The following is a 24,150-nucleotide window of genomic DNA, read 5'->3' as shown; positions in this document are numbered from 1 at the left end:
CTTCATGTCTTATGTTCAAAATAAGGCAAAAGTAGATTGAAATGTTGCAATACTGTTTCTTATCCCAAGGCATATAAGCATGTCAAGAGGCAGTCTTCTGCCAACACCAGTGTTACACATTTCACGTTCAGAGTGGAATTTCTTCTGTAAGAAGACAGTGCAGTATGTCATTGGAAATTTGGAATTTATCCCAGGCAAAACAAAAATGGTCAATAAAATTTATGTATCCATTTCCCCATTTTTCAAAGAGCACAAGTATCCTTTTGGCTCAGAAGAATATACATCAGAAATGAAAGACTCTTGAGGTTCTTTAATCTCATACATTTTCAAACTCTAAGTTACTCTGTTTCTAAAGAAGCTCTTACTACCTGCACAAAGGAAATAGGGGGGAAAATTGGATTCTTATTTGATCAAAAGTTTGCAATTGGTCATATTAAAAAGCAAACATTCCAACAGAGTAAAAATCCCAAACATGTATTTGTATTAAAACCTGGTTACACTTTCACATCAAAAGGACCTTTTGATTTAGAATTATATTTTTTTTCTGGAAACTTGAGTAGTGCCAGGGGTATTTACATCTATGTCACCATTCACAGAATACTTAATTTTAGAATGTGTTTAATGGAAAAGTAAAAATACTTAACTGGAATGATTCACCTGGTTTTTTTAATAGAGAAAACCTTCGGTTTTTCTTCTGATATTTAACAAAATACTTATCTCTTCCACAGAATCTACCTGTTACTCGTATTTTAGACAATCTCATGGAGATGAAGTCAAATCCTGTGAGTAGCATCTAACGGTGTACTTATAAGTTCATGAACATATCAAACTCGGTACATGAAAAGCAGTAAAATCTGAGCTCATTGTGGGCTTAATCACAGCAGACTACATAAAGGAAAGAGTCCATGTTCTCAAAGAGCCTTGTTAGCCATTATCACAGATAATGAGAATTGGTTTTCTCGGCTGCTCTAACTGTTCTGGCCAGCTCTCATTGAAATTAATTGCAGATTGTATTCTCTATATAGTAAAACATCCTAAGGAGCAAGCTTCAGTAAATGACAAAGAACTAGTGGGCATCAGCTGATATAGTATAAGGAATACCAGACCAACTTAACTTTATGAAAATTAGGAGAGGAGTACACAGTGTATGCGTTCAGATGGCACAGAAGTCTTGGCCTGAAAAGTAAATTGAGAGGGAGAAATTGTTGGATGAATAGAGAAATGGGTAAATATTGTTAGCATTTACTGGCTTTCCAAGCTATCCATTCACAATTCAAGAAAGGAATGTGAAGGTCGTCACAGTCCGTTTCATACAACAGGTCATCCTGTTATTATGGCGATTAGAAAGTGGTTATCACGAGTCTAGAATCAAGAAAGGCAGCATCAGAACCCTAGTTTGGGTGGATCTGGGTCTCTGGGGATTTGGCAGCAGGGCTTAAGATCCCATGCTAAGAAAGATGGAACAGAATCTTGAGATAAATATGTCACTTTTTGTAATTGTTGAAACATGATAATAACATTAAATTAACAAATAAACATATTTAAAAATCTGCCCATGTGAAAACAAAGAGTGTAGTAAAACATCCCCAAGGGGGACAATTACGATTATGAAAGGAATGAGAGGATGTTCTAGAATGATAAGCTAAAAAGGGTTGGATTCTTCAGTCTAGAAATTTATACACAGAAAATGGTATACAGTGTAGTGTAACAATAGATTTCCTTAAAACATCCTGCAATGTACAAAGACGTAGTTCTTGAAAAGCCTGAAAGCTTAAGAGAAGTATACATTTATAACTAACTATCTTAGAGAATACTGCTTCATAATAAACTTTGAATTTATGGGAGATACTGTCCCAAACACTAATAAGATTAAAAATATAAATAAATGCAGAATTTTAGATGCCAAATACACACGGGGTTAAGGAAATTTAGGATATTTTGTTACTGTCCCTAATTTTGAAGTTGACATAATGAATAATGATAGTAATAAAGATGAAAGCTCATTTTTATTACATACTTTTTATGTGTCAGGAACCATTCAAAACATTTTTCACATTTAGTTTTTATTAGAGCCTTCTACAAAAAATATTGGGTATTTTTTTGTTGTTATTTTGGGGTTTTTTGTTGTTGTTTTTTAATTTATTTATTTGATGGAGAGAAATCACAAGTAGGCAAAGAGGGAGATAAAGAGAGAGGAGGAAGCAGGCTCCCTGCCAGGCAGAAAGCTGGATGCAGGACTCGATCCCAGGACCCTAAAATCATGACCTGAGCCAAAGGCCAAGGCTTAACCCACTGAGCCACCCAGGTACCCCCCAAAAATACCGTTTTATTGTTATTTTCATTATATGGGTGAGGAAACTTTGCATAATGAAGTTAATTAAGTTGCCCAAGGACACAAAGTTAATAAATGGCAGAGCTGGGCAGGCCACATTTTTTAGCACTGTGCTATATTGATGAGGCCAAGAAACATGCTTTTCATGGAATCACAGAGCTTTAGAGTTTAAAGAAACATTAGAAGTTATTTAAACAGTGGGGGAGAGGAAACCAAGAGATATTAAATGACTTCTCCCAAGTCACACTATTTTTAATAGCAGAATTGGAACCAAAAACCTACTATTCCTATATTTCTGCTTACTGCTCATTCCAGCATACACATGTGTTCCACAATACTTGTCATAGGCACATGGATGGCTAAATTATGGTTCTTATTCTAATGTTTCTCCAGATTATGTAAGTTCCTTTATTAGTTAACTGGTAACTCTAACTGTATAACTGAAAACACATTACTACAGACAGATATTTTTTAACTAGAAAGAGTAAAATTTTTTCTGCTTTAAAAGCATTTCTTTATCCATCTGCTAGCTGAGGCAGTTACCTGCACTTTCTCTTATCCTTTTCCTGTTCCCAGATAGACAACTTGATTTGGAGGCATTAAAGAGAGATTAGCAAAATACTTAAGAGCTTAGCAAAGTGGACTAAGTTAGATCTGGCTAGTAATCTTCAGTGCATCTTATCTCAAAGGCCTGAAAATGCTATAACCTAATGCTAGATGCATTTTTACCACTTAGTAGGTGTTCCCTTTTGATTTGTCTCGACTGGATAAGTTAAAAGGGAATTACAGAAATATCAGATGGGTTTCGCCTTGTAACTCTGGTTGGTAATGGTTTCCTGGAGCAATGTGCTGAAGGGTTCTGATGCTACTCTTGAGTGCACTGAGAGTTTTGTGATTGGTTAGGCACTGTCCACCACTGAGTACAGCACTAGGTGGTGGCAACCAATGCATGGTTTGTCATCAGTCAGGTTTGCATCGAGCCATCTGTGCTCCAGCAAGCCACAGTCTGCTTCGGCTGACTGTGTTGCAGAAGGAGAGGGAGGCAGAGATTAGGGAGCAGTTACACTGCTAGCAGTAAAACAGTACTTTGCAGATCCTTTACTATGTAGACGCTAGTCTCCAGTTGAGAGATTACATAACTCCTTATGCACAACGTTAGAAAAAAGTTCTACAAAGTTCTGAAAACTGAAGGATTTTGTATACCTGCACTCCCATAACTGGGAATGTCACACTGTATCGTTCATGCATGATACCATCTAAAAACTTTTTAAATTCAAGATGCCAGAATACATCTAACTCCAAATGTTTCAAATAATAGAGATTATGAACCTGTATTAGGTTATTCTGTGTATTCAGTAAAATCATGGACATATAATAAAATTCTAAAACAGAAACAAAAATATAATTATATTGGTTTATAAAATGGGTATATTTTCAAGACAGTATAGCAATATTAGTGTAGTATAGTATTGTGGTTAAGAGCTTGGGCATTGAAACTAGGCTACTTGGGTTCAAATCCTGTACTTCCCATACTTACTAGTTATGACCTTAGGAAATTTAGATAACTTCTCTGTACCTCACTTTGCCCATCTGAAAAAAACAGGTAACAATAACTACCTCATAGATGTTATGGGGATTTAAGTGAGTAATTTCATCTAAAGGATTTAGAATAATGTTTAACATGTAGTAAGTGCTCTGTTAGTAGTAGTGGTGGTGGCACAGATTTATTTAACCTACCAGATTATAGCTTAATTTAATAACATATTCAAAGCCAAACAGGAACTTTCTACAGAGAAATCAAGTTGTTTTGTTTTGTTTTGTTTTTTTAATAGGAAACTGATGACTATAGATACTTTGATCCCAAAATGCTGCGGGGCAATGACAGGTAAGCAGCTCTTGACTTGTGTAATTGGTTTGTAGGTCTTCCCACCTGGCTAAGAATGGAAATAATTTTTGTTACAAATCAGTAATTGCTTATTAAAAAATTCAAACTATGTAGAAAACTGGTAAGTAAACGAAATATATAATCCTATTACCTAGAGATAATCACTGCTAATCTTACTTGACATTCGGTTCTTTTCAAGTGTATATACTCACACACCAAAAAAATACATTGGGCTTGTTGTTTTGTTTTTGTTTTTTTATGACGAGATGGCAGTATTACAGACTGTTTGGGGGAGGGGAATTTGGATGTGTATTTAAATGAACATTCTTACTGAACCAAAGCAAAGACGGGAACTTTATGTTGGATACCAGTTGTTATTTTTATTTAACTGGCCCATAAGAGCTAAGCCCCCATAGATTATTGTAAATAGTTCTTTATGGCAGTGAAACATTCTACAGATGATTTCTCTATAACAAACATGGTGTGGTAATGTTCTTGTTTGCTTCACTATGGATATCATTTTTCAGGATTTACTTCATGGGAGTATGAAAAATAGCCTACAAGACATAAAGAATAGGCCTAAATAGGAGGGGAAAAAAACCTTCTAAGAATGATCTTCTTTCTCAACTAGACTTGGATGAAGCTGGTTTCTTGCCTACATTTTATGTTTGGGATCTTTAGAACTTTGTCCCTGCTTTATCCTAAGCTTTTATCTTTATCAATAGAACAGATAATCTAGTACTAGATAGTTGATTGTTAGATTATACTGTAACTTAAAAGGTTATTTTCTTAACAGAAATATTGCTAAAGTTGAGAAAGAAGCTGCTAAGAGCAGCTGCAGCTGGCAAAGGAGAATTTGACAAAGAATATATTCTGGAAGGGAGAGAATGAGGGGTGACAGATGAGGAGTTTGGGGCTTCTTTTGAGAGTGGTGAAAAATGTTCTGAAGTTAGTGGTGACGGTTGTACAACTCTGTAAATATAGTAAAACCCACTGATTTGTATACTTTAAGCCAGTGAATTTACAACTCTTTTCCTGTCTTGATATTCTCTGGCTTATGATTTATCCTTATATTTGCATATGGCTAACAAGTAGGCATATTTTGCTTCTTAGAAACTTCTTTGCCTTCTTCTGAGTTATTTCATCACAATTAACCTTGATTATTAATAATACTGTTCTATTTAAATCTCTCCTTATTCTATGTATACTCTTAGAGGAACCTAAAGCACTCTGGAAGGAGGTTAATCGCTGATGAGGTGTTGAAGTCGAGTGGGCTTCTGGCCCTTTCTTTGGAGAATTCATTCAGACAGGCCATAGAAATGATGAAAAGATGATAAAGCTGTGAAATTGGCCTTTCAGTAATTAAGGACGGTGTAATAGCACTCTTCTCTTCATTGAGATTTTTTAAAAATTGCTTGTGAGGAAAACCTAAGTTCTCTTTGTATAGCCTGTTTTAGCACCAAAACAAATATATGTGATTCACACAAGCATTGAAAAATATCTTTATTAAAAGATCTCTTGGACACCAAATAAGTATTTTTAAAATACATTTTAAGTATATAAAGATGAGGCCAATACATATAATAATATATAGTGGTATATAGAAATACAAAGAAATAAGCTACAACAAAATGCACATTTCTCCTTTATCCCCCCATCTCCTCCTATTACTTCCCATACATGCGTTTATAGTTTTTTCCACAGATGTAGATACTGACAAACTGTAAAATTATGTTGAATATAGTAAAATCTCATATAATTTACCACTAAAATATATTTTATCAACTTAGCTTATTCCTTCTGAGAGCTGCTGCTCAGTGTTTCCTTCTCCCTTCCAGTTTTCTCTTAGATTTTATTTTAAAGTTAACAGATTGCCATACTCCCTTTTAGATACTGACACATGTACTTCATATTCCTCTGCATCCCAATTCACTATTTGGGTACACAGAACTAAAGGACCCTGTCTCAAAGAAAGTGAAGGGGGAAGAACTGTAATCCATATCTAATTGTGTGTGCACGTGTGTTTCCCCTACTTCTTTTATCCATAGTGAAAGCCTTCAGTGAAATTTTCACCAACATTTTTCTTTGTTGCAGCTCAGTTCCAAGGAACAAAAATCCATTCCAGGAGGTAAGTTCTGTATAAAAATTCTGTCTCTAAAACAGAAGGAAGATTACCAAGCAGTCTTGAAGAATGGCTTCATCTTAAATATGGCTTTATTAAAATTACTGTATGGTAATTTTTATAAATCCAGTTCTGTATAACCAAATTAGTAACCATCTTTTCCTGATTTATAAAACAACTTAGAATAGTTTAAGCTAAAAATAAATGATACAGCCAATGGATACTTGGGCAGTTTCCATAGTTGGCTATGGCAGACAGTGCTGCTATAAACATTGGTGTGCATGCATCCCTTTGAATTAGTATTTTGTCTCTTTTGGGTAAATACCAAGTAGTATGATTGTTGGATTGTAAGGTAGTTCTTTTAACTTTTTAAGGAAACACCATACTGTTTTCCACAGTGGCTGCACCAGTTTCTATTCCCACCAGCAGTGTAAGAGGGTTCCTCTTACTCCACATCCTCCCCAACACCTGTTGTTTTTTGTGTTGTTGATTTTAGCCATTCTAACAGGTGTGAAGTGCTATCTCATGGTGGTTTTGATTTGTATTTCCCTAATGATGAGTGATGCTGATTGAGCATCTTTTCATGTAAGTGTCCATTGACTGATGACTGGGTACAGAAGATGTATTTTTACAGTGGACTATTAGCCATAATAAGAACAAAATCTTGACATTTGCAACAACATGGATAGAGCTAGAGTATATTATACTAAGTGAAATAAGCCGGAGAGAGACATACCTTATGATTTCACTCATATGTAGAATTAAAAAACAAAACAAATGAGCATGGAGAAAAAAGAGACAAACCAAGAAACACTCTTAACTATAGAGAACAGGCTAATGGTTACAAGAGGGGATGTGGGTTGGGGGACTGGGATTAAGGAGTACACTTGCTACAAAGAGCGCCTGATGTTTATGGAACTGTTGAATCCCTGTATTATACACTTGAATCTAATACTATACTGTATAGTAACTAACTGGAATTTAAGTAAAAATATTTTTAAAAAGGGACACAAAATTAGGTAATTCATGAAAAAGAAGTCTAAGACTATGGTAAAAGTTTTTTATATGTGGAACTCGTTTCTAAAATTGGCTTCCAGACTTTTGTGAAGATAACCATGACTCTGTTTTCATTTGAAATACAAGAAGCTTCTTAACAAAAATTAGTAAAGAACGTTTTGGAAATTATATGCCAAGTTTCGTTTTTCCTACCTACAATAAATAACCTTAAATTTTTCAAAAGGCTTTTGGAGGAAGCCCTTTAGATTTACTTGCTATTACTTAACTGAAGAATGAGATTTACTTTCCTCTTTACACTTTTTAGAAACAAATTTCTTTTTAATTGAAGTAGCATTAGGTGCTTAGGATGTGACCTTTTGCTAGTTTGTAATTTTTTTATGTAAGTTGTATAATAATGCTTTGAACTAAAAACCATGTTGGTTAAAAGGTAAAATACTGTTTCTTTCAACTTACCTTTTTTTTTTTTTTTTTGTCTGCATTTTTAGGCAATTGTTTTTGTAGTGGGAGGAGGCAACTACATTGAATACCAAAATCTTGTTGACTATATAAAGGTACATGTTGACCTTTTTATTCTTTAATCCTTTGATGTTTCACAGTTGTTCTTTGTCTTCAGCATACTAGCATTCTCTGATGGCTCTTCTGACTCTTACATACCCCCTTTCCTGGTCGTAGGCTAAAAGTCCTCATAAAGGGGAAATGCCTGTAAGCTCATTGTTTTCCAATTCCTGTCACGTTTCTAGCCTAAAATTGTAGTTAATCTGGAAAATAATGTATCTTATTGATGCAATGTACTTGGAAGCTATCTTAATTTGACTTTAAATATTCAGAGACCACTTGAAGCTCATAGCAGCAGGGAATGACAGACAACTGTGCAAAAGTATATGAAGGAGAGGGTGTAACTTCAAGAGGAAAACACCGTTTAAAATGTAGGGGCAACAGAATTACATTAAATAATGATCATTCCTTATGTCCTATGTTATGTAAGGCTTTAAAAAGGTTGAGATTTTGCAAGCATAATTTTGAAGAAACATTGCAGTCTACCAAATATTTTACTGCAAACTTGTTTTTAATCATGTATAAGCTTGACTACTCATCTCTTTCTACTACAGAATTTTTAATTTTGTGAAATATTTTAGTAAGTTGATTCTTTGTAACAAGTAATTGATAATTAACTAAATCTAGTTTTTTCTCTGATCAGTCACTTTGATCAGAAGAACAGCAAACTATCAGCAATAGGTATGTAAGCCCTTTATCCTTTACTTAATTACAGTTTACTAAGTATTTTTTTTCCCCTGATTATTATCCTCTACCCACAAAAACATAGGTAGTAGAGCACATGATACTATGACCAGTCAGGCATGTAGTAGATATTTTAAGTTCCCATATCCAAGCACCTTTAACAGATCATTACTTAGGGTAACAGCTACACTGTGGTCTTCAGCTCTGTTGTTGAACAAATTATTTTGTATACATTTTAGTGGCAGTAGTATCCTAATTTTGCCTCTGCAGAGGGATCTTAGAAAATACATCAAACCTATGAAATGAGAAAGTGTAAAAGAAAAAGGATTAGAATTATTGCAAGTGTCTATCCCCAAGATGTTATTGGCATCATCAGGACCTACAATATGGGTAACTGCAAATTCAGTCTTTTGAACTGGAACCCATCTTGGACCTTCAGTTTCAAATGAAGGAGGCAGTTTTCTGCAAACCTTGTAGGCATGTAAGGATAGCTCATAGTATTACTCTTACTCCTGGCCTCTTACAAGGTACAGAGATGTTACCTTTTCCCTTTTGTGTTATTCACTTATTGGCTCCTTTTCGGAGAGTCCAAAATTTCATTCTTTCCATGCGTCAGTCATTTTTCTTAGAATTTGACCCCAGGTTTAGAAGACGGTCAGATTCAGGAAGATGACTGATGGATAAGGCAGGCAGCAGTGTGAGAACGCTTTCCCTTTGGTCCATTCCTGGGTAGGGTTGGGTAAGTGCAAGCTTATAGGACTGTCTGGTCCACCTGTTAATCCCAGTTTAGACAGGCAAAAAGTAGAAACAGCCCTTTCCATCATGCCTCAGACAGATTTAGAGGTAGTATTTTGGTGTCATGTTTGGAATTCATCCATGTCCCTGTATTACAGGATCACATAGAGAAAAAAACATTTTTAGAAATGCAGAATAAGGGGGTATAGCTCAGTGGTAGAGCATTTGACTGCAGAAATGCAGAATAAATTTTTGTTAGTTCCTATGTTATTACCCTCTTCATCTCTCCCTTATTCTTCCTGCAGTATCTTAAAAATCTATCCCCTGTTGATTCTCCTGTAGAGTTGTATGCCTGTTACATTTTAACACACATTCCATCATACAAGCTACTCTGTCTCGGCAGGACAGGTGTTCAGTTTAGGAAATGTGTCTAAATGTCTGTTCCAGTTTTTAGTCAGTCTGCTACTTTGTGTCTGGTGAGGTATGTAAGTCAGTCTGTTGTATATGAGGCTTCTTAGCACTCTTAATGAACTGCACCCATAGCAAAATGGGTTTGTCAAGTAAAATATAAAAAGAGCCCAAAATGAAATGCTTTCTGCTGAGGCTTCTAATAGAGTGTTAAAGGTGTTTGCTGCAATAACCAGATGTACAAACCCAAATCCAAAATGATTGTCTATTCTGGATGAAACCGGTTGCTGTCTACCTGGAACCAAAGGTCATAGGCTATTGTCATTCTGTGTAAATATATGTTTTCATTTATCTTAGGTGTATACCTAGGAGTGGAATTCCTGGATCACTGTAACTTATATGATTAAGTGTTTCAGGAATTGCTAGACTGTTTTCCAAACAGACTGCACCATTCTGCATTCACGGAAGCCGTGTATGAAGATTTTGACTTCTCCACATCATCACCAGCACTTGTTATTGGACTTTTTGATTCTGACTATCCTAGTGGGAGTGAGGTGGTATCTCAGTGTGGTTTTGATTTTCATTTCCCTGATTACTTAGGATGTGAAGCATATTTTCATTACTTATTGGTGATTTCTCTCTCTTCTTTGGAGAAATGTCTATTCAGATTGTTGCCCATTTAAAAATTTAGGTGTTCTGCCCTTTTATTATTGAGTTTTAAGAGTACCTTATATAATCTGGAAACAAGTCCCTTACCAGATATGTGATTTACAAATATTTTCTCCCATTCTTTAGGTTACCTTTGCACTTTTAGATGGTGTTTTTTAAAGTACAAGAGTTTTTTTCTAATTTTTTTGAAATCCAATTTGTATTGTTGCTCATGCTTTTGGTGTCATATCTAGGAGTCCTTTGTCAAATCTAAGGTCTTGAAAAGACTTCTAAAAGAAAAGAAAAACCTTTTCACTCTTAGATGTAGATCATTGATCCATTTTGAGTAAATTTTGCATGTAGTATGAATTAGGCAAGAATAAGAAAGAAAAGGCATCCAAATTGGAAAGAAAGTTAAAACTCATGTCACTATTAGCAGATGACATATAGAGAAAATACCAGGGACTATCAAAAACTGTCAGAACTCAGTACAGTTGCAGGATATAAAAATAATACCCAGATAGCTGTTGCATTTCTATACACTAATAACCTATCAGATAAATCAAGAAAACAGTCCCATTTACAGTCACATTTAAAAAAATTAAGTACCTAGGAATAAATTTAATGAAAGGCATGTTTATTGTAAACTACAAGCCACTGAAGACATAGAGATATTTTGTGTTCATGATTGAAAGAATCAATATTGTTGAAGTGTCCATACTCCAAACCTGTTGATTGGTTCATTGTAATCCCTGACAAAATTCCAGTGGCACTTTTTCACAGAAATAAAATAAACAATCCTAAATTTGTCAGAAGCCACAGAAGACCATTAATAGCCAAAGCAATCTTGAGAAAGAAGAATAAAGCTGGGGGCATCACATCTTCTAATTTCAAACTGTATTACAAAGCTGTGGTAATAAAACAGTATGGTACTAGCATAAAAACAATCACATATATCAGTGGAAGAGAACTGAAAGCCCAGAAATAAACCTATACAACATATGGTACATTAATTTACAACAAAGATGTCAGGAATGTACAGTGGGGCACAGGACAGTCTCTTCAATAAATGGTGCTAGGAAAGCTAGACAGCCACATGTAAAAGAATAAAGTGAAATCGATCTCTATTTTATACCATACACACAAATTAGCTCAAAATGGATTAAGGATTTGAACATAAGACCTGAAATCATAAAACTCATAGAAGAAAACAAGCAGTCAATTCCGTGACTGACATAGGTCTTAGCAGTGATCTTTTTAATCTGACACCAAAAGCCAAAGCAACAAAAGCAAAAATAAATGAGATTACATCATAGTAAAAAGTTTCTCCACAGCAACGGAAACCATCAACAAAAGGAATAGGCAGCCTACTGAGTAGGAAAATATGTTTGCAAATAATGTATCTGACAAGGGATTAATATCCAGAATATACAAAGAACTTATACAACTCAACACCAGAAAATAATCCAATTAAAAATTTGCAGAGGAGGGGCACCTGGGTGGCTCAGTGGGTTAAAGCCTCTGCCTTCGGCTCAGGTCATGATCTCAGCCCTGCGCCGGGCTCTCTGCTCAGCGGGGATCCTGCTTCCCTTCCTCTCTCTCTGCCTGCCTCTCTGCCTACTTGTGATCTCTGTCAAATAAATAAAATCTTTTAAAAAGAAAAAAAAGTGCAGAGGACCTGAACAGACATTCGTTTCCAAACAAGACGTACATATGGCCAACAGACAGATGAAAAGATGGTCAGCATCATTAATCATCAGGGAAATGTAAGTGAAAACCACAATGAAATTCACCTCATACCTGTTAAAATGACTATCCCCCTATCAAATAAATAAATAAATAAATAACAAATGTGTCAACCACACAGAGGAAGGGAAACCCTCATGCATCGTTGGTGGGAATGTAAATTGGTGCAGCCACTATGGAAAACAACATGGAGTTTCCTCAAAAAAGTAAAAATAGAACTACCATCCAGCAATTCGACTTCTGAGTATTTATGTGAAGAAAACAAAAACACTAGCTGGAGGAGATATGTGTACCCTCATAGTCACTGCAGCATTGTTTACGGGAGCCAAGATATGGAAACAGCTTAAATATCCATTGATAGATGAATGGTAAAGAAATTGTGCATGCGTATGTGCCATAAAAAAGAATGAAATCTTGCCATTTGTGACAACATGCATGGATGGAGGAGGCATTATCCTAAGTGAAATAAGAAAGACAAACCCCATATTGTTTCTCTTATATGTGGACTCATTTAAAAAAAAAAAGAAAAAGAAACTCATGGGGCACCTGCGTGGCTGAGTCAGTTAAGCATTCGACTCTTGGTTTCAGCTCAGGTCGTGATCTCGGGGTCATGAGATTGAGCCCTGCTTTGGGCTCTACACACAGCATACAGTGTGCTTGAGATTCTCTCTGCCCCTCTGCTCATGTTTTCTCTCTCTCCAAAAAATAATTAATTAATTAATTTTAAAAGCTCTTAGATTTAGAGAACAGATTTGTGGTTGCCAGAGGTAGGTGGGAGAAATGAGTGAAAGGGGTCAAAAGGTTAAAAAAAATTCAAATATACTGAGGCTAAGACTCAACCTTCTAAAAATACAAGAAAATTATTTGTGATTGTTACATAGAACATACTAGCTCTGCCACAACAGTGATTAGATAAATGACACTCTAGTAGCCCCCAAATCAATATGCTTCACAAAGGCTTTTCACATCTCTGCAAAGATGTACCTGCCTTACACATGAAATGTACTAGAAAAAAATGCATGGACATTGACCTTCTGAACATACCAGTAGAACCAGCTGTGAAATGAAACTGGTAGTCAATCCTTCATCATACAAATAACCATCTTCCTTTTTTATTTTTATTTTTTTAAAGATCTTATTAATTTGAGAGAGCACTCTAGCAGGGAAGATGAGCAGAGGGAGAAGCAAGCCCTGGGCTGAGTCGGGATCCTGACTCGGCTCAGTCTCAGGACTCCAGGATCATGACCTCACCCAAAGGCACTTAGCTGAATGAGCCACCCATGTGCTCCTAAGTAACCATCTTCTTACTTTGTCTGATTTTGAGAGCAGACATTTATGTGTGGAGGTATATTTATTAAAGCAAAAGTATAGTTTAGAAATTTCTAATATCTGATTCTCCAGTAATAGTATCAGACATTTTGAAGTTATAAAGTAAATTTCCAAAAGGAATAATTCAGACTCTTGAGGGTTTTCGGGGACTCAGTCATTTGCATAGGTGCTCTGAACAAATATATAAAGTATACAGTAGGCTTTGAATAAGTGTACCTGTAGCCTTTTGTTTCATTTTATAGTTGCAGAAATAATATGCGCTGATATCCAAAAGCAATTTGGAAGTAAAAGCATGCTGACCCCCAAAGGAAAAAAAAAAAAGTTGGTAATAGGTAACCAGATGTATCAGTAATTGAACTTAAAGCCACCACAGATTGTGCTCTTGACGGAAGATGACTGGCTAGAGAATGAACTAGATGTAGTTAATAATTGCTACCTTGAATCCAGGTACTGGTATATTTCTTAAAGTTCAGTTTTTAATGGAAGAAAGAAGTATCAAGTTTGTGCATAATTGAGAAGTTTGCACAGGAATATTGGTAAACTGCAATGTTTAAACCTATAGTACAGGATTAATCTCAGGTAGTTCGTTTCAACCCTGTGCTTACTTATCTCTGGGAATCTTGGGAGCCATGTGCTGACAGCTGGCTAACTGAATGTAATGTACTAACTAGTCAGTCAGCCCTAGTCCTGGGCTAGGGCCCAAGATAGACTGGGGGCAACTTGCACTAGTTTGTCACCACTGTTTAATAGAAATGTAAATACTGATGATTTGCGCCCAATTTCTGTCATGTTTTCTTCTGCTACTGAGCCTGGTTATGCACCCTGATTTTGGTTACATGATCAGAGAGATATAAAAGACCCCTGAGACAAGAGTGGAGCTCCCCTGCAACCAGGGTGTGTCTATCTTCACTGTAACTTGGTGGTTCACAATTGAAAATTAAGTGTGCCCTATGCTACTGAGATGGAATCCTGGAAGCTGTGCCTGGGATATTTGGGCCCTTCTAATGTTTCCTATGCTTTTTTTATCCTCCTTTGCTGTGATCTCTACCTTTATTAATGTCTTGTGTAAGTATATCCTGTGGAGCCTCAAGAATCCCACTTACATGACCAACCCTATGTGGTTGCTGCACATCTCATTTTGAAAAAATGAGAGTGACTGTGTGACTATTGATTTATTTGTTCTCAGAAATGGCCAGCTAGGACATTTATTGAGCCAACCATGTTTAATACAGCTGATACAAGAGAAAAACCTTTTTTTGTGATGTATTACAAAGCCATAATTCTGTTTCTTGACAAATTACCATATTTGCTTTGTTGTAGAATAAACTTTTTACATTACAGAAGAAATGAATTTTCCTTGAAGTACACAATACATAGAATAATTAAGGACTTACCAAAATTCTGCAGTAGACATTTTGACTGCTATAATTGGGTTACAGTATTCTGCCAAAATTAGGAATGAAATTCATAAGGAGTTACAAAATGAAGTGTATTAATATATAAATAATGTATTGCACAAATGAAACTGCGGATACAATTCATGCTATTTGTACCATATCCTACTGTCAGCATAACCTACTGTCAGCATAACCAAACCATAGGAATGTTTTCTTCAAGTAGTACAGATCCCACATTGGAAGAGTGTTGGCCTAGGATTTTGTAGACAGTTGTTGTTCCTGTGAAATATGGTGGTCATCAGATTCCTTCTGTTTTCAGTATAAATGGTACCAACAGGGTACTCTAATACATTTTTCAAAAAACATTCCCATTTCACCACTTTTTTTCCATTAGTTTTAGGATCAACATGTGTACACTAAAATTCAACAGCTGCCTCCACCCCTGAAGAAAACCTTAAAGAATAATAAAAAGTCTTATTAGCCTTGATCACTGTTTTTAGGAATATTGAAAATACTACTTGTTACTTACTTATAGGAGTTTTCTCTTATTTTTACAGGGGAAACAAGGCAAACACATTTTATATGGCTGCAGTGAACTTTTTAATGCTACACAGTTCATAAAACAGGTAAAGTGCACCTTGTTAGTTTCTCTTAACAAATCATAACTTGCTGTTGATGTTTTTCAAAAGAGAGCAAGAGAATCATCATATTCATTTAAGCCAGCTGAAGCCAAAACCCATAGAGCTATAAAAATACAAGATTTTGCTATGAACAACTATACAGAAAACTCTGATAAGTAACATTATTTCTAGTATCCCAAATCTATGAAAAGATAATTCAGAAAAATTAAAAGTGGAGTAGTGTACTCAGGCAAAATTTGGTTCACCATTTCCTTTTATACTGTCCACATTTCTGACTTTGCCAACCATCTCACAAATTGGGCTAAGAAATTAACTTTGTCGAAGCTAACTACTGGGAATGCTCCATAGTCTAACCAGTGATGTTCACTCGTTTTTGCCTGGGCTGCCATAAAAACCCCAACAGCGCCCTTTTCCTACCATCCTTTTCCGGCATAACTTTCTTATCCTCAGGATGTGTTTTTTTGTATTTTTAACCTTAATGTAGTTGCCCACTGAGAGGGGAATACAGAAAAGTTCAAGAAGGTAGAGTGAACACAGGTACACTCCCCATTAACATTTCACTGTACTTGCTTTATAAGATACCTACTCATTAATCCATTCTTTATTCAGTTTATTGCTACAACTTCAGTAATTTCAAAGTAATGTGTAGATCCAGCATTTTACTGTTTGTGGGTTTTTTTTTTTTTAAGATTTTATTTATTTATTTGACAGAGATCATAAGTAGGCAGAGAGGCAGGCAGAGAGAGAGAAAGGAGGAAGCAGGCTCCCGGCTGAGCAGAGATCCCAATGTGGGGCTCAATCCCAGGACCCTGGGGTCATGACCTGAGCTGAAGGCACAGACTTTAACCCACTGAGCCACTTAGGCACCCCTACTGTTTGCTTTCTGTTAGTTTGAAATAGTTGGGCCATCCTCTATTCCTCCTTTCCTGCCTTTCTTTGTATTATTTGAACACTTCTGTATTTTAGCTGAGCTCTGCATTATTAATTTTAACAGTTGCTCTAGAGATCACAATCTATACATCTTTAACTGTTTAGAAACTACAGTTAATATACTGCCACTTGCATTAAATATAGAAACCTTGCAACCCTATAGACCCATTCCCTCAGCTCTTCTGTGATTGTGATATATTTTACATCTCTGTTTCATTAACCTCACAAGACAGTGGACAGTGTTATCATTTCCACTTCGGTCATCTGTGTCATAAGGAAATCCTTTGCATTTACACAGATTTGATTTCCAGCGTTCTTCATCCCTACTACCTCTAGTAGATTTTAATTTCCATCTGTTGACTGTAAAACTTTTAGGATTTATTGTAGCTCTGGTATACTAACAGTGAATTCTCTTAATTTTCTTTTATATGAGAATGTATTTTACCTTTATTCTTAAATATTTTTGCTGGATATAGAAATCTGGATTGATAGTTTTTCAAAACTTTAAAGATGTTATTTCACAGTCTTATACTCTCCATTGTTTCTGATAGGAAGGCAGCAGTATTAAGATTCATACAATTTTGCATGTGATGTGAAATTTTTCATGATTTCCTCATTATGTTTGGTTTTTAGCAGTTAGGATGTATATATAGATATGACTTCTTGTGTATTTATGACTTCTTGTATATTTATCTTATTTGGGGATCGCTGAGCTTCTTGACTCTGTCAGTTTGTACCTTCACCAAATTTAGGCCATGTACAGCTGTTCTTTCTTGAATTATTTTATGCCCAATTTTCTCCTCTCCTTTTCAGACTCCAGTCACCTATATGTTCAACCTTTTATATTATGCCAAAGATCTCTGAACATTCTGTTTGGGGTTTTTTGTCTAAGATTTTTTTAAAAGTTTTCTTATTTAAGTAATCTCTGCACCCAATTTGGGACTTGAACTCAGGACCCCAAGGTCAAGAGTAGCATGCCATTCCAACTCAGGCAACCAGGTACCCCTGATTCTGTTCTTTAGAGTATATACTTTAAGTTGAACTGTCTTCAGATTCACTCTTTCTTTTGTTATCTTCTTTTGGCTATTTGAATAATTTTGTATTTACCAGTTCTTAAGTATTCATTTGTGGTTTTTTGTTTTTTAATAGAGTTTGTATTTCTCTGCTGGGATTTTCTGTCTTTTCATTGTGAACATACTCTCAATTATTTCACTGAGGATAGTTGTCATAGCTGCTTTTAAACCCTGTCTTTTTTAATTACAGCACATGGATCATCTATCTCACTGTATCTCCTGTCTTTACCCCTAGAGAATGGTTCCAATCTTCCTGTTCCTTCATACATTAATTTTAGATAGATTGTATCCTAAACATTGTGAATGTATTTTTTGGGAACTAAATTCTGTTTCTCTGGAGTGCTGATCTGGGCTTTGAGCAGGCAATTAACTTGGTTAGACTCAACATGTCAAACTGTCTTGGGCAGCAGCTCACATCTTACTTCTTAGTCTCTCTCATTCATGCATGGTTCAGGGTTTCACTACAGGTTTAGGAAAAGTTTATACACAAAATTTAGGGCTCCTTCACGCTTTCCCTCTCATTTCCAGGATTTCCTCTAATATTCAGAGGACTTAGTTGCTCCCTGTACTCTGGTTCTTTAGGCTAAGAGCCAAAGAACCAGGGAACTCAGCCAGTGCTAGCTAGTCTCCCCTTCCAAGTAATTGTTCTCTTCCCAAACCTACCAGCTTTCACTTGCTCTCCATGGCCTTCCAGTAGTTGGCTTTTTGTATTTGTTTAAGGTTTATGATTGCTATCCCTGGGAGAATTAGGCCAGTAGTTTATCCAGCCTTCCAGAACTGAAAAACTTTTTTTTTTTAATCATGTGCTAGAAATATCTAATTATGTGAAGAAGTAAACTCTCAACAGTAAAGCTGCAACTGATATTTTCCTTTACATCTCATACTGAGTTAATACTGACTTTATTCTCAGAGTTTTTGTTTTCCATTTGTTGATTTCTACCTATATTGATATTTTTTTTTACCATGACAGCCTTTATTATTATTCAGTTTTAAAAGATCTACTTAAACATTTGAATTGGTGGTAAACATTGAGTGAAAATTTATTATTCTCTATATAAATGCAGTGAACAAAATGAGAACCTAGGATTTTAAGAATACATTTAAGAATACATTTTTAAGGTGTTTACAAATATGTTTGAATGCATAAATTTCTTTTTTGATTAAAGTTACTCTGTTTTGTTTTAGCTGTCACAACTTGGACAGAAATAACACGGAAGAACTTTAATATGAGAATCTACTTGGATAAATGTAGAAGAAAAGTCAAAAGAGCCAGATGATTTCTTCTTCATATCAGTGTCCTAACCGTGAAACTAAGAGTTAATTTTTAAGGAAATTCTATACTTAATATAATGTGTACTAATTAAAAGAATAAAGTATTTCAGAAATAAATTTTTAAAATTGTACATTCTCTCTCATGTTTGACAACTGAGAAACAAAGTGCTTAGGAAGGAAAGAAAACTCTGCCTGAATATAATGTTAAAATATCAGTATGGCCAAAAAAAAATATATATATATATATATATTTTATATATATCAGTATGGTAATTGATTTCTTATGATTGAAGCCAGTGAACATTTAAGAAACATGCAAATGTTGCTTGACTGGTTCATGAATCTCCTATTTGTATGCATTTTTTTTACTTGTATGCATTTTAATTGTAAAATTGCTTTCCCGTGTTTTTCTGGTTCCCCCATATTGCCTCTAGCCTTTAAGTGGATACTTTAATAATCTTCCTCTGGCACACCTATGTACATTTTATCACAGTATCCTTCTTTATCTAATGGCAACAACAAATATCTAGATTGGACCAATACAAAACATTTATCCCACGAAGTTCTAAAAAATATGTAAAATTAAGTGTTAAATTTGGTTCAGACCTTCCTAGTATGTAGGAACAAGGAATGTAGATCAGTCTTGAAACTCAAGGCAGCCATAAGATAAAAGCAAGCCAGTCCCTACAGAAAAAAAAAAATTCTTACTGAAAAGCCAGGGACCTTTTCCTCCTAATGAGCCTCATTAAGAGGAATCTATAATGTTATAGATATCCTAATAATAGATAAAACGGAAGAGGAAGAGTCGTAGGACTGTTTCTTTCTGTACTCCCAACCCTCATGAGTCAGTGCCATCATTCTAAGCTCAGGTCAAAAAAAGAGGTCTATTTGGTTAGTGGCCTACTAATCTGACTTACTCTTGAGATAGAATTTAATGTTTTTACTGCTAAAACACATAACCATAGATGAATGGCTTATATGTATTTCACATAGCTTGGGAGGCTAAGAAACCAGCAGATCTGTGTTTGGTGAAGACCCTCTTTCTGGTACTGCTGGGAGCCATCTTCTGGTATCTTCACAGAGTAAGGATTCCTAATACTGTGATCCCCTTATAAGAGTACTAATCCTATCATGGGGGCTCCATCCCTGCAACCTCATACAAACCCAGTTACCTCTCAAAGGCCCCATTTTCAAATCCCATTATATTCGGAGTAAGGGCTTCAACGAAAGAATTTGTAAGGAACACAAACATTTGGTACCTGATAGCACATAATCTGCCAAAATGATCAAAGTGCTTTCATGCTCAGGGCTTAAGGAGACAATGTTATAGAGACAGTAATGTTGATCAAGGTGATAAGCTATAAAGAAGATAAAGCAATGTCCCAGTTTCCTCAGTAACAAAGAAGTTTGACTTTATGTTCAGAAAGTATTTTTTAGGTTAAAACTACATGAAACACACAGGAGGTGGTCTCTTTTCATGTTGTATTTGCAGCCAAAAATAAACTAGTCTCATCAATGAATGCACAGTTTTTTTCGAAGTTTGCCTCAAATTCACACAAAAGAAGGTCATTGCCAAGGTTCTGAGATAGAAACCTTTCTGTGGGACCTATTAAAAAAAAAATTCTGGGGCAGCTTTGGCCTTTCTGTAGCTGTCCACAGCCTAGCACCATCTGTTCTGGTGTGGGTTCCCCAGCAGGCAGTCCACAATAAGGCAAGGATCACTTTGCTGTGGTCTTGGGATGGGCAGCTCAACAAGTCTACCCAGCAAGCCCCCAGCTTGGCTGATTCAGGAACCAGTTTTATCTGCCCCCAAGGGTGAGTGTCACAGGAATTGATTCCTGCCATTGTAAAGTGCACATCAGGAGTAGAGGTCAATAGGAAAGGGAAATGCTGTGCCAGGCAATTTACAAAAGTTCCATCAGTCCTCACAGTAGCACTAACGGGTGGTACAGCACCAATTTTATAGATGGAAACAAAGCTCAATCTTACAGATGGAAACAAAGCTCAAAGCTCAGGACCCTGCTCAATGTCACAGCTGATGCGTGGTGGCGCCATAGATGGAATGCACATCCATCTGCTCCAAATCCGTTCTCGCCACTGCTCGAAACCACCTGGCTCAAGCAGGAGGCTTCAAGTCTTGCCAAGCCACTCCTCACTGATCAACCTGAGCCAGGCATTTTCCCACTTTCTCCTCCTGTGTGGAATGAGTTGTGCAGAGTAAGGGCAGCTAACCCAGGGCCCTCAAGGTATGCACCCAGGCTAGCCAGCACAGGACGTTCACCGAAACCGCCTGATGAGCTCACGCATGGATGGGCAAGCAGAGCCACCTGACAGAATTTGAGTAGTTTGGTATCAACATAGTAAGATCAGTTCACTTGGCATAGATGGGGCTCCAAAATAAAAGGAAAAGGCAAAATAAAAAAAGATTAGAAGAATATTCAAGTCAAAACAACATTTGCCCTGAAACCAAAGCTTCGGTTTGCTCCATCACATACTTTAGTTCTGGGACAAACTGTAAGAGTTTGTCTTACAGTCAAACTTTGATATACCCAGGTCATCAGATAGTGAACATTCACAGAAATTTCTTGTTTTCAAATTGCAAGGCTTAGAGCTACCTGACTCCGCAGGCAGAAGAGACTATATTGAGGTGACTGGTGAATAAAGACAGCTGGAAACAATTTCTCATGTGTTGTCATGACCGCATCAAAATAAACACAGACTAAGCAGAGAGAACTAGGAACTATCCAACCTCAGTTTTTTGAGTTACCCTGGGTTCAAAAGAATCATGGAATTTCAAAAATTGATATCCAAAAGACCCCTGGATATTAATGAGTCTGTACCAGACTTTAAATATTTGTAGCTACTTTTACAATGGAAACCTCAGGATGGTTCTAAATTACCAAGCATCCACCCCATCAGCGTGACTCGCGTGAAACAGGAACAGTTGATTGTGCTAAAAAAGCAAGCTCCAGGTACCAAGATGATGACACTGTGTCCTAAGAATGTTCTAAGAATGCAGAGACAGCCCCAGGAACTCTAGGATCTCCTGAAGAATTATGGCTACATAACTATCAAGGCTGATTTGCTTCTCAGCATCATCTCCTATATTTGTCACCCTAATCTTGTCTTCCTCTTCATTCACTCCTGTGTGTTGGGTGGAGCTTACTATACCCTGACAACAACAGTAATTCATCAAGAGATAGAGGAGAAGTCAAACCCAGCCAATGAGAAGCAATTAGATTCCTGCTGCTGTCACTGCTTGGAAAGGCACAAGAGGGCCACCCTCTGCCTGACATAAACCGGAGGGCCTTAAAATGAGGCTATGGATATGGCCACAAGGCACCTGAGAATGAAGACAATATGGAGTTCAGACATGTCCTAATGACATCATTTGAACTCTTGGGTCTATCATTAGTATAACTTGAGTGGTGCAGCCAGTAACAGACACAGCCTTAAACGAGATATAAAATCCAATGGTTGATTTAAACATCCTACAAGAGCCAAAGAAATGCCACCCTGAATGTAAGAAACAGTGATTCTCAGACACTGAACATCAGGAAGCACAGGTCAGTGATCCCTAAGAGAAGGAAAGCAAAAGAGGAGTCCTACAATTGCCCCATCTTTCTTCCTGTCGGATTTTTTTTTTTTTCTAGGCTGTAGCACAAGTGGAGCTGAGGGAGAGGGCTCCCTGAATTGCTGAGACAAAGTTGGGCATTAGGTCAAGGTAGCTAGCAGTCACAGGGCAGAGTAATAGAGCAAAGAGAGCTACACAGGAAGAAAGTTCTAGAGATCTGCAGAGGATCAGATGAATGCTGATCAGGGCAGATGGTGAGGAAATAACCAGAGGCCAGGCAAAGATCGACCTACAAGGATCACAGGAAGCAGGAACAACCTTCTTTGCTCAAGTGAGGCCAGGAATAGCATCTGTTAATTCATGGAGGATTCACCAAGTACTCATCAATGATAGGGAAGATTAGGCCTAGACTAAACGCTGCTCTAGTCCCCCATAACAAACCTTAAAAGCAAAGCCCAAAAGGATCAAACTGTTCCAAGCAACTTAACCACATGCAAGAAAGCTCAGGAATAGAGGAATACAAAAGGAGGTACCCAACAAAACAAGTTTAGTATCTACAATCCAGTGAAATCTTACCAGATGAGACACAGGGCAAGAAAGAGCATCGTGAAGAGAAAACATTTCAACACAGACTGAGAAAGGCCACAGATATCAGAATTAATAGACAAAGACATTGAAATAATTTTTTAAAGATTTTATTAATTTGACAGAGAGAGAGATCACAAGTAGGCAGAGAGGCAGGAAGAGAGAGAGGGGGAAGCGGGCTCCCCACCAAGCAGAGAGCCCAATGTGGGGCTCAATCCCAGGACCCTGAGATCATGACCTGAGCCGAAGGCAGAGGCTTAACCCACTGAGCCACCCAGGCGCCCCTGAAATAGTTACTATAACTATATTCCATATATTCAAGAAGGTAGGACATTAGGATATAGAAAATATTTTTAAAGGCCCATAAAGGACTCCTAGAAATGATAAACTTCAATGTCAGAGATGAAAAAATTGCTAGATATATCTGTAGAATAATATTTATAAATTGAATTTAGGGATGCCTGGGTGATTAACATCTGCCTTCAGCTCAGGTCATGAGCCCAGGGTCTGTGGACGGAGCCCTACATCAGGCTCCCTGCTCTGTGGAAGCCTGCTTCTCCCTTTTTTTTTTTTTTTTTAAGATTTTATTTATTTGACAGAGATCACAAGCAGGCAGAGAGAGAAGAAGGGAAGCAGGCTCCCCGCTGAGCAGAGAGCCCGATGCGGGGCTCAATCCCAGGACCCTGAGATCATGACCTGAGCCCAAGGCAGAGGCTTTAACCCACTGAGCCACCCAGGCGCCCCTGCTTCTCCCTTTCTCACTCCCCCTGCTTGTGGTCCCTCTCTTGCTGTGTCTCTCACTTTGTCAAATGAATAAAATAAAATCATAAATAAATAAAATTTAAAATAGAATAGAATTTAAACCCTAAAAAGAACTGGGTTTTTCAGATCAGGTTTACTGAACCAGAAGTCACCTTTTTAAAAAAAATATTTCAGGGGAGCCTGGGAAGCTCAGTAGGTTGAGCCTCTGCCTTCGGCTCAGGTCATGATCTCAGGGTCCTGGGATCGAGCCCCGCATCGGGCTCTCTGCTCAGCGGGGAGCCTGCTTCCCCCTCTCTCTGCCTGCTTCTCTGCCTACTTGTGATCTATCTCTCTGTCAAATAAGTAAGTAAAATCTTTTTAAAAAAATATTTCAGAGTGAGACTGAGAGAGTGTATGTGCACAAGTGGAGAGAGAGACTGAGGTAGAGGGAGAGTCCCAAGGAGACTCCCTGCTGC

General features: G+C 36.9%; 1 protein-coding gene across 3 annotated transcripts in view; it reads left to right on the top strand.

Moving 5' to 3' along the window:
- SCFD1 (sec1 family domain containing 1) overlaps window positions 1-18,891 on the top strand; it is a 107,612-nt gene extending 88,721 nt beyond the window's left edge. For 2 of the 3 annotated variants that reach the window (XM_082737945.1, XM_082737947.1), the window contains exons 20-25: window positions 729-782; window positions 4,165-4,217; window positions 6,312-6,345; window positions 7,842-7,907; window positions 15,416-15,484; window positions 18,688-18,891. In XM_082737945.1, coding sequence (XP_082594071.1) covers window positions 729-782; window positions 4,165-4,217; window positions 6,312-6,345; window positions 7,842-7,907; window positions 15,416-15,484; window positions 18,688-18,711 — 300 coding nt within the window. In that variant the 3' untranslated portion in view covers window positions 18,712-18,891. The remainder of the gene's footprint in view (window positions 1-728; window positions 783-4,164; window positions 4,218-6,311; window positions 6,346-7,841; window positions 7,908-15,415; window positions 15,485-18,687) is intronic. The other variant, XM_082737946.1, reaches the window with a different exon arrangement.
- The last annotated feature ends 5,259 nt before the right edge of the window (window positions 18,892-24,150 follow it).

The sequence above is a fragment of the Mustela nivalis genome (assembly GCF_964662115.1).
Source record: "Mustela nivalis genome assembly, chromosome: 6".
Classification (NCBI taxonomy): domain Eukaryota; kingdom Metazoa; phylum Chordata; class Mammalia; order Carnivora; family Mustelidae; genus Mustela; species Mustela nivalis.
This window is presented reverse-complemented; position numbering and strand designations above follow the sequence as displayed.